At 40.6% G+C, this 10,533-nt stretch overlaps 1 protein-coding gene across 2 annotated transcripts; it reads left to right on the top strand.

Annotated features, from left to right (window-relative positions):
* The first annotated feature begins 541 nt into the window (after positions 1-541).
* Positions 542-5,715, top strand: LOC104453345. 2 transcript variants are annotated; one of them, XM_010067873.3, is made up of 4 exons: positions 542-762; positions 1,778-3,252; positions 3,448-3,473; positions 4,208-5,715. In XM_010067873.3, the coding sequence occupies exons 2-4, from the start codon at positions 1,833-1,835 to the stop codon at positions 4,673-4,675; spliced, it is 1,914 nt and encodes a 637-aa protein (XP_010066175.2). In that variant the 5' UTR covers positions 542-762; positions 1,778-1,832; the 3' UTR covers positions 4,676-5,715. The 2 variants fall into 2 exon arrangements, with proteins under 2 accessions (XP_010066175.2, XP_010066174.2); XM_010067872.3 differs by having other exon boundaries at positions 1,761-3,252.
* Positions 5,716-10,533: the final 4,818 nt, after the last annotated feature.

Here is a 10,533-nt window from a genome sequence, read left to right as displayed (position 1 = left end):
AATGCTCGTTCCGCTTGTAAGGCTATCTATAAATTTCCTCTTCCAATTCTAAGAAATATGCATAATCAAATCTTGGTTATGATGACATTTGATGATGCTAAGTAAGCGTATATAGTGAGACAATTGATGATTCATTTGATAAATAACGATTCCCTAATTTTATTAGATGGTAAATAAATCATTTTACCTTTTTTTTCTCCGACCTTAATCTGGGATGGAAACAGCTAAAATCGCGGACATAATGAGACATCTATTGAAAATACTAAAAAGGGTGAAGCCCTTTCGGATGACATGAAGATTTTTCTTCATAGCGCTGGGAAAATAAAAATAAAACGAAGATCTTTTGGTTTGACCCAAGTGATTATAATAATAATAGAGTAATTAAAAAGACAGGAGAAAATGGCCCAACCAATCAGAAAAAGCGCGCGGTGGGCCCCGGGGGCAAAATAAAAATATAATTTAAAAAAATTAGGATGTGGCTGAGATGAACCAAAAAAATAAAGAAAAAGAGAGCAGTTCTTTCTCTTTCTCCTGCAGCTGCTTTCGTATATAAAATCAGCGACAATTTCCAAAATTCCATCATCATCATCATCAATTCATCATCATCATCGTCTTCTGGAATCGAAAATCACCGTCTCCGAACAGTGCCGGAGCTTCCCCTGACCACGGGAGCGACGTACGGAGGCGACCCGTGTCGCGGTCGATGGGCTGCTGCCGTTCCCGCCTCCGCAGCCGCCGGATCTGCTTGCGCGAGCTCTAGCGGTGAGTTCGCGCCGTCTCGAACCGCGAATTCTTTTATGGTCGGGTTTCGTTGGAGTTGGATGATTGTTTTCGAGCAAGTTGTCGGCGCATGTTTCGTAGAAATGGAGCTTGCTTGCTTGCTTGCCGTTTTGTTTGTTGTTTTTCTTGCTCCTAGGATTCATGGGTCGTGATTTGGTTCTTCGTTTCGCGCGTCGAAGCGACCTGAGCTCGTCTTGCTGGTTCTGGCCGGGAGGTGACTAGATTTTCGGGTTCTCGTGTTTGATAACGAACGGAAGTTCCGCAAAAGGGTATCTCTTTGTTGCGACTGTGCTCTTGCTTTGCGGTAACCTGGATTTTGTCGGGATTTTTCGGTTTATTAAGGAGGGGTCGGTTGAAATTCACGAGAAATGATGAATTTGTTCTCCTTTGGAGATGGGTTTGTTTTCTTGGAGCATCTGTGCTTTTCTTTTTGCTATTTGAATTGTGGCGTGAGGCCTGGGATGGGATGGCTTGGTTCAAAAGCCCTCTTGGCTGATTCTCGCATATGTTTAGTTTCTGATGGCCTTTGCTTGAATTTGAATTTGAGTTCTTTGGAGGAGGTATAATAAATTCGAGCCTGATACATCAATATAGGGACCTTGCTTATTTGTCGAACAGAGAACAGAATTTATTTGGCATTAGCATCCTGAATTTTCTCCATATTGATGAGATGAGACGACGTGTTCCTTTGGAGCTATGTTGGCTTGGTTGCACAGAGTATTTTGTTTTGTTTTGTTTTTTTTTTTTTTTTTTGGGGGGACATGCAACGGTGGACTACCATTATAAGTGCCGTGCCATCAGACTCCTGTTCATTGACAATAACATTCCTTGATATTTCTTGGCTTTCCATTAGGTTTCAGTAGTCTATTTGAGAAGTTTGGTTCGATCTTTTGTTACTTGAGTGCCTGGGCTGATCAGCCTTTCTCTATGCTAATTACGTTCACTTGGCTTTATTAATAAGGAGCTTGTATGTGTGACAGGTTTTTGCTTCCCCCAGGTTCTCCTGGAAGAGGCATAGTCTGACCTGGAAGGTTTCGTCAACTTTCTTTATCATGTCGAAGCATGCTGAGCAGTCTTTGCCTTCACAATCTGTATGGATGGCTCACTGGGCACGAACAAAGTGTAAACCTGCATCCCTTACTCAGAATCAGTTATCGATTAATCATGAGCCCGTGGAAAACGATTCTGAGGTTAAGCGGAACTGGCTTGTTAGCAGACCAGATAGTCTGTGTAAATTAGCTGGCAAACAATTTTGTGAAGTAGCAGCATCGGGATCTGTTGAAATGCAAAATGAGGATTTAGAGATGATTTCAGAAAATTTCATGAAAGAAAGATTAGCACCCCAACCCTTTGTATTGTCTGGCCTTACCCCAAACAAAGATGGTTCTTTGACTCTTAAGAATGACCAAGCTACTAACTTCTTTGCTGAATCATCGAGGCCACATGTTGATACGAATACTTCTCTGTGTCTAGATAGAAAAGAGAAAACATCTTTTTGGGTTCCTCCTGAGGCAGAAACTCAATCAAGGGAATGCCATTCTGAATTTAGAGGTTCAACCTATAATTCTGGAATGCCAATGAAATCACATAGTTTTCTTGAAAAGAAGAAACTAGTTGTTTCTAGCTCTTTTCATGATAATCATGTATCGTCTAGCTCTCAAGGTATTCCAGATGGACTAGAAGCTGGGGGAACTCCCATTGTTACCTCCCTGGAAAAGCAAAAAGATATTACTAGATCCAGCACTTCTTTGATGGCCAAAGAACACTTCAGAAACATTCAATTTTCTCAGCTGCAGCATGACCATTGTGACTATCACCCTTGCTCAGCTCTTTATATTGGTCAGAAGACAGATGAGAGTATGCTGCATTCCCACATATCTGAGAGTGCAATACGTGATGGTGCTTCACTACTAAATGATCCTATGACAAGCAAAAACCCGATAACAGTCTTAGTAGGCAAAAAATACCAGAAAATTCAAGATCATCCCACTAATAAGTTCTTTCCATGCCAGAGCAGTCCACCACAGGGGTCTAAGCCGGAAAAATTACACCAGGAATATTCTTCTCGACCAGGATGTTCTTTTCTTGATGTAGAAACAAAGAAAATATGCACCAGTGAAGACTCTGCTGAAGGATTTTTGAGTTTCCAGCCCAAATTTCCTCAAACAACACGGCACTTATTCTTTAGTGAAAAGTTTGGTGTTAACTTGTCCAAAGGAGGTCAAATCATCAAGGAGTCAACAGTATCTGCCAAATATAATGCACTTCCATTTGGTGAAGTTCTTAGCTTGTCTCCAAATAATTTCCGTAGTCAGCATGGAGTGAAGCTTCAACCTTTATGGAGTTCTACAGACAGTGAAGAAAAGGAAGAAGCTGCAGATGGCAGAACTCCTGTGATGGCAATAAGGAATGAATCATCTGCAGAAACTGATACAATGGACATGGATGCTTTTCGAGAGAACCATCTTTCTGGTACGTGTACCTGCACCTGCTGTCATTCCCGAACCATGGTCATCCTTTTACTCCGGCGGTGCTGCAATCCTTTAGCTTAACTTCTTTAGGATAAATTTCCAAATATTACTGCTATTATTTAGATCTCATGGTCCTTTTCATTTTCACGATTGTTTTGCATGTTGCTAAATTTTGTTTCTTCTCTTTTGATTGCAGGAGATGCTTCATCACCGGTGAACAAGGTAATGGTTGTCAAATGTGCTCTCTTTGATGATAAGTTTAACCTTTCATAGATTATTCTTTATTGACGATGCTTGCTTGTTTCTTGATTGGTTGAGGATACAGACTTTCTATAGTCTTCTGTATTGAGGTGCTAGCTATGTCAACTAATACTTAGTCTGCAGAATTACATATATGGTGTTTAACTAAGCTAAGTCATAAACCCTTTGGGGATTTTTTCTCTTTTTTCTTTTTAATGTATTACCTCCTTAGTGCTGATGGAGGTCTAATCTGATGACAGGCATCTCTCTTGATGTAGAAGTGTTTTGTCGTTTACGAGACAACTGTTGTTAAAGTCTTTCTTGCAAATATCCTTGTGCATTTTCAGCCATTATTCATCTCTTGTGGCTAAAGTAAGATTATGCCTTTGCTGCATGGTGCAATGAAGATGTTCTTCAAGTTGTCAGAAAGAGCTAATTAGGATATCATGCTGTCAGCTACTTACATAAAATAATGCTGATATACTGGAAGACATGTACAAATAAGTTAAGACAATTTACTTAATTGAATGCTTGGAGTTTGAGGCATGATAGATCAATGGATTTGAAGTTGAAGAAAAGCTTGGAATTGCATTTGCTTATAGTATTGTATTTCCTAATGTATGCTGGAAGCAATGCTTTTAAAGCATTAGATTGTTGCAACCTAGTTTACAGGGTTTCTGCTACCACTCAGTTATGGCCACCTTTTGACATTGCAGGACATTGCTATGCCCCAAAAACTATCACTTTCTCTCGCTGCAGCCACTTCAGTTGCTGAAGTTGGAGGTAAAGCAGTAAATGGGGATTCGCCTAAGACAAAAGTCCCAAAACGGAAGTATCTTGAACTTACATCTTTGTCAAGCTCTACTGATGAGAGGGAGCCAAGTACATCGAAAACCCAGAGTTTGGATGCGGAGCATCTCTTTTCTCATGCTGATCAGGGGACAGATTCAAAATCCCAAACTTACTTCAGCAATCATGGGGGACCAGAGCAAAGAACTGGATGGCTGAAACGATTGAAGATGAGCACTTCTGAAACTTTACCTCATGGCAGTGAAAGCTTAAAAGTTGGGGATGCTTGTTCCTCTGGAAAGGACAATAATTTAGTTGGCAAAGTTATGAAGCAGAGGATGACTAGTCGGAGCAGATCATTGGTAATTGTCATGACAAAGAACAGATGGCTTTAGGTCAATTTGCTTTGTTAGCAAAAGATGGTGCATCATCTTCCAGTGGTTCTATTGGGAAGAGTCGAGATGCATTGCTTTCACACCCATGGATTCAGCGGTGGTGTCGCAACCGAGCTGCTTCCTTACAAAAGAAGCCTGAAGCTTTTGTGCTCTGCGAGCCACATGGTACAAAGGCATCAGTCGATGAGTTTCAAAAGAAGCAATTTCCAAGCATAGCTGCTATGGCTTTGATGGGTAAGGCCATGAATGGCTTTCACCCTTGTGAGTTCAGAAACAGAGGAACTTATGTTGTCTGGAATACTAAAGGATCGTGAAATGACTGACTGGCGCAACTAATGGGTGGATGAAACGAATCAGGAAAGGCTTCTTGTGCAATAATGACTGTGAAACTGGTAAGAAATATTTTGGCCTCTTTGTTCTTACAAATAAAGTGAACATGGGGATTCTGTATCCTGAATGTATTTATGGTGTTTGTTTAATTTGGAGCAGGTTTTAAATTTTTGTTCAGGGAGTGTGTGCATGATTAGAAACAGAAATGTTCCTGGAGTTAGTGGTGGAGACTGCCGAATGAAGTTCATCACATCTCATGTACGGTTCTTAGATTACATGGCAGCAAGCTTACTTAATGCTGTTATATTTCGTCATGCTACCGGACATGGAATTGTTTTGCTAAGGCAGAGAAAGTCACACAAGGATTCATACGGTGCCATGTTGTCCAATCTGTGGGTTGGGCAGATCTGAAGGATCATATCAGAATTCTCTAAACCCTTCTTTTGAAGGTCATTTTACATTTTTTTTTTCCAAAGCCCTTCTATATCAGCAGTTATGGAGTTGAACGCCTGTCCTCTCCGCCATATGATCTGTGGCTAGAATTCTTGCTGATTTAATCGAGAGTTATCTCTTGTGCTGCTTGATTGGCCTCGGCAGACTTCACCTCTAGGTTCTCTCTCCCAGACTGACAGTGTGGACCCGATAATTATGCATTTGAAATTGTGCAAGCAAGAACTTATATTCTGGGAATGAGACACAAAATTTGGCAATCCCTTAGCTTGTAGCTCCAATGGCCAGGTTTATGAATTTTGCATGATGCTTCTTATATTAGTATACATTCATTAGAGCTCACATCAAGCGCCAAGCTCCTGGGGAGGTGGTGGCTAACTCTTATCATATTCCAGCATGAATGCGAGAGATCCAATTTTGACATGAATCTGTGAGTGGGAAGTTTTGTGAATGGGCTGAAATGACCTCACCGATCGCTACCTCACTAGTTATTTTGAGACGTTTCACATGAACACTAGCAATGCATCTCTCCCATCGTAAATTGGCATGGAAACGAAAAGCTGTTATCTCTACCATTTGGTCGTGTTCACGGATGAGCCTGCATGTAAATGTCGACTAGCAAAATCTATCATGTGTTCAATTAGGGCTGGACTTGCAATGAAGAATTCTGTTGACAATAATGCTTATGCGATAGCGGGGGCTAGATAATCGATCCTCGGCTTTTATAGACTAGCTATCCCAGTACGTTGTTAGTTCGAGTCACGTTATTCAGCTCTGTTTTGAACCCCTTCTAGAAGCAGTCACTAGTTTAGTTTGATCTATTTCTAGTTACCAGTCCTAGAGATCTTTCGATGTAATCCACATTACACAAGATTTGATAAAAGATGTCCGCAGATTCGCATTCCGGATCTACTCATTCCAAGCCATCACAAATTGCATTGGCCACTGCAGTGAACAGAATCTTAAGCTTGCTTCTGCAATCTGCTTGGGCTTTTTAGTGGGAAAGTCATTAAAGGGTGACATCACAAGAGGGAGAAATCGGACTGATAATTGCTGAAGAACAAAGTGAATGACACCGATATTGGCTTTCCATAGTTCGAATATCTCCCTGCTCAAAATCTCACTCATGGGACTCGGCCCAACGAAACAAGAAATATGCACAGAAACATTCGACTTACACGAGCTTTTACAACACCCAGACAGTGGGCTGTGCTTAAAACTTTACGAACTCTTCACGCATAAACTTATTTAGCTTACATAATTCTGCAATATTTCTCATATTTGAACGCCATTAACTGAGTAACCTTGTAGATGAAAGAGCTCCTACGAATTCATACGTATTGGTCAAATTATTTTTTGTGATAACAATAGCTCTTGTTACATTCATAGAGGAATTTATATCTTGTAGATTAATTCGGTTTGCTGTTTGTGCCTTGCTCTAAACTCATATTATTCAAGCATACTACTAGACCTCAGTTATCTTATACACACTTCAAAATCTGCATGCATGTGAATACATCTACATAATGAAAGGTCATAATTTGTTTTGTCACTATAAAAAAGGAGATTGTTAAGAAAGTCTCCTATAATATTTTGAAAATGACAATAATCCAAATTTACTATCTTGGGTGTTTACTTCTACATACCCAAGCCATATGCTAATAGTGCTGACAACAAGATACCTAAAGCATGGAAAGGCTATGGCTCTACAGAAGGAGAACAAGCTATTGGACGAGAAATGTTTTCAATTTTGGAAGGACATTTGTAGTGGGAGAGCAAGGTGTCGAACGAGGGTTTGTTAAAGTTTGGATGAACTAATATAATGTAAACAACTTAAAGAACATGAAGATGACAATTTGCTCGGAAGAACCTATTTGCAAAAGGTGAACAGACCATATAACAAAGACTCGTGAAAAGCTTGGAAGGACCATTTTGCCAAAGTAGCACATGTGGTTCTACATGTACCACAATACTGGTGCGAAGACTCAGCTCTTTATCAATTTACAGCTGTCTTCAAGCGTTGGAATCCGCCAAAAGCCGCTTGGAGTGAATCAAACCTGTTTTGCCATTATTGTGAAAGCAGAAAAGATGTCGAACAAACTGTAGAAGTATAGTATTCTACTTTGGAAAATAGCCTTAATGCTCTGGAGAAAGACATTTTGATGGTCTGAAGATCAGACTAATGGCTGTTTGACTAGATAAAGACCCTAACGGATATTTTGAAGTGAAAATAACGTAAATGGTTTATGAACTAATGGCTGTTTAACTCAGTGTACAATTGATTCATGAATTTTTAATTTATTCAATGTGGCCTCTTAACTATCAATAAATATTCAATGTATGTTGAGTTGAATTTTTAAAATGACAGTCAACTGACTATCCTTTTGTCTGGTGTTAATAGGGAAAAGTGCCAAAAAGTCCTAAACCTTTTGGCTTTGTGCCGATTTAGTCCTAAACCTTTTTTGGTCTTGATTTAGTCCTAAACCTTTTAACGTTGTGCTGATTTAGTTCTTTCCGGCCAATTTTGGACGGATTTTGGCTGGACGCGGCCGGTGATGTGGCCGATCGGCGCCGATGTATACAATTTTTAATAATATTTTAATATTTTTGAATATTTTTATTTTATTTTTCTCTTTTTATTTTTATTTTTATTCTTTTATTTTTTTTTTTTCTTTTTCTTCTCATCTTCTTCCTCCAGTCGGTCGCCGGAGCTCGGCGACCGGCCGAGGCGACGGCCGGCGAGGTTGACCTCGCCGGCCACCTCGCCAAATGGCGCGAGGGCGGCCTCGCGGCCCGGGTGGCGAGGCTTGCCCTTGTCGGATCTCGGCGAGGGTCGAGCCTCGCCCATGGCCGGTGAGGGTGAGGCCACCGCCTCGGAGAACCCCAGAATCACAAAAGCCCCACCCCGACGGATCGCCGCCGCGGGAGAAACAGTGAAAATCTAGGGCCGGAGCCGCACGACCGAAGAAACCCCGAGCTCCCGTAAACCCTAGAGACGACGACGACGACGAGCGGAGGAGGGAGGAAATTTCTAGGGTGAGATTGGGATCGGAGAACGGAGCCGGGAGGAGTCCGGTGGCCTCGCGCCGAGCTGGCGGGGGCTCGACCCTCGCCGGCCATGAGCGAGGCTCGACCCCGCCAAATCCGGCGAGGGCGAGCCTCGCCACCCGCCGCGAGGGCGGCCTCACATCGGGCGGGCCAGGCTCGACCTCGCCATCCGGCGAGGGTGAGCCTCGCCCGCCGGCGTGAGGCCGCCCTTGCCGGCCGAGGTTGTCGGCGAGGTCGACCTGCCGGGCTGTCGCCTCGGCCGGTCGCCGAGCTCCGGCGACCGGCTGGAGGAAGAAGATGAGAAGAAAAAGAAAAAGAAAAAAGAAAAATAAAAGAATAAAAATAAAATTAAAAATTTAAAAATATTTAAAAATATTAAAATATTATTAAAAATTGTACACATCGGCGCCGATTAGGCCACGCGTCCCGGCCGGGGCGTCCAAAAGTAAAATCCGGCCAAAATTGGCCGGAAAGGATTGAATTGGCACAACGTAAAAAGGTTTAGGACTAAATCGGCACCAAAAAAAGGTTTAGAACTAAATCGGCACAAAGCCAAAAGGTTTAGGACTTTTTGGCACTTTTCCGGTGTTAATATGTCCATCGTTCTTTGATGTTGTGGATTACTATATCTTGAATTGAGATGAATATCTTATTGTGGATAATCCATGTTTAGTTTTTTTTTTTTTTTTTGGTCCACCAATTCAAACGTGATTGATATGAAGCTACATCATTAGATTCCATTAACTTAAATTAACAGAAGAACGACATTGAGCATTTTCATATAGTTTAAGGGCCAGATTAAATATTTACAAATACTGTAAGGATTATATTGAATAAATTAAAAGTCTAAAAATAAAATTGTGCATTGGTCCAAAGTTTATGGACTATTTGTGTCATTTTCCTTATTTTCAAGCTTGGAGGTCTTTAAAAACAATTCAAAGTAGTCAGGGAAGCTTTGCAAAGTTTATGAACAACTTTCTCTGTGTTGCATTGAATTCTCTTGTTTTCTATTGGTGCAAAATAGAGTGATCTCTGATTATAAATCTTTGCAAATGTTTTCTTAACAATCTCCTAAAGTAGGGAAAGGCATTGGACGAGAAATATGTTCAATTTTGGAAGGATATTTGTAGAAGGAGAACAAGTTATGGAAAGATGGTGTTAAAGTTTGGATGGACCAATAGAATGTGAAAAACTCATTGAAGATGAGGATGTCAATTTGCTTCGAAGAACCTATTTGCAGAAGGGGAACATGCCATGTAACAAAGACTCGTGAAAAGGTTGGAAGGACCACTTTGCAAAAGTAGTACATGTGGTTCTACATACAAGCCTCTACAATACTGTTGGGAAGACTTAGCCCGTCATCAATTTGAATTGGATTCATGTTGGTGTTTTCCAGCCGTCTTCAAATGTTGTATCCACCGAAAGCATCTTGGAGTGAATAAAACCCGTTTTACCATAATTAGGAATGCAGAATAGATGTCGAACACACTGCAGAGTGTTCTACTTTGGGAAATAACTTCATTGCTTTGGAGAAAGACATTCTGATGGTCAAAGAAGATCAAACCAATGGCCGTTTGACTAGAAAAAGACCCCAACAGATATTTGAGGGGGAAAATAAAGCAAATGGTTCATGGACTTTGGCTTAATATATAGTGCGGTCTTTGAGCTTTTAATTTATTCAATGAAGTCCTTAAACTATCAGTAAATATTCAATGTAGTCTTTCTATTTGCTTAAACAACAAGTCAGATATTGATTGATGTCACAAATTATTGTATGTTAAGTTGAATTTTTTAAAATGATGAGTTAACATGTTTATTTATATATCCATCTAATTTGGGAAAGGAAGAAAAATATGGCATAAATAATATTTCCATTGTTATTTGATGATGTGCATTATTACATCCTAAATTGAGAAGAATATTTTATGTGGATAATGTTGACACATGATTTTTAGTCGACGCATCATTAAAAGGTAAAAAATCGAGATTTAGGTTTTTAATCGCGACAGAGCCCTATCTCTTGACAAAAA

This window comes from Eucalyptus grandis, chromosome 7 (assembly GCF_016545825.1).
Source record: "Eucalyptus grandis isolate ANBG69807.140 chromosome 7, ASM1654582v1, whole genome shotgun sequence".
NCBI lineage: Eukaryota > Viridiplantae > Streptophyta > Magnoliopsida > Myrtales > Myrtaceae > Eucalyptus > Eucalyptus grandis.
Note: the sequence above shows the minus strand (reverse complement) of the source record. Positions and strands in the feature narration are given on the sequence as shown.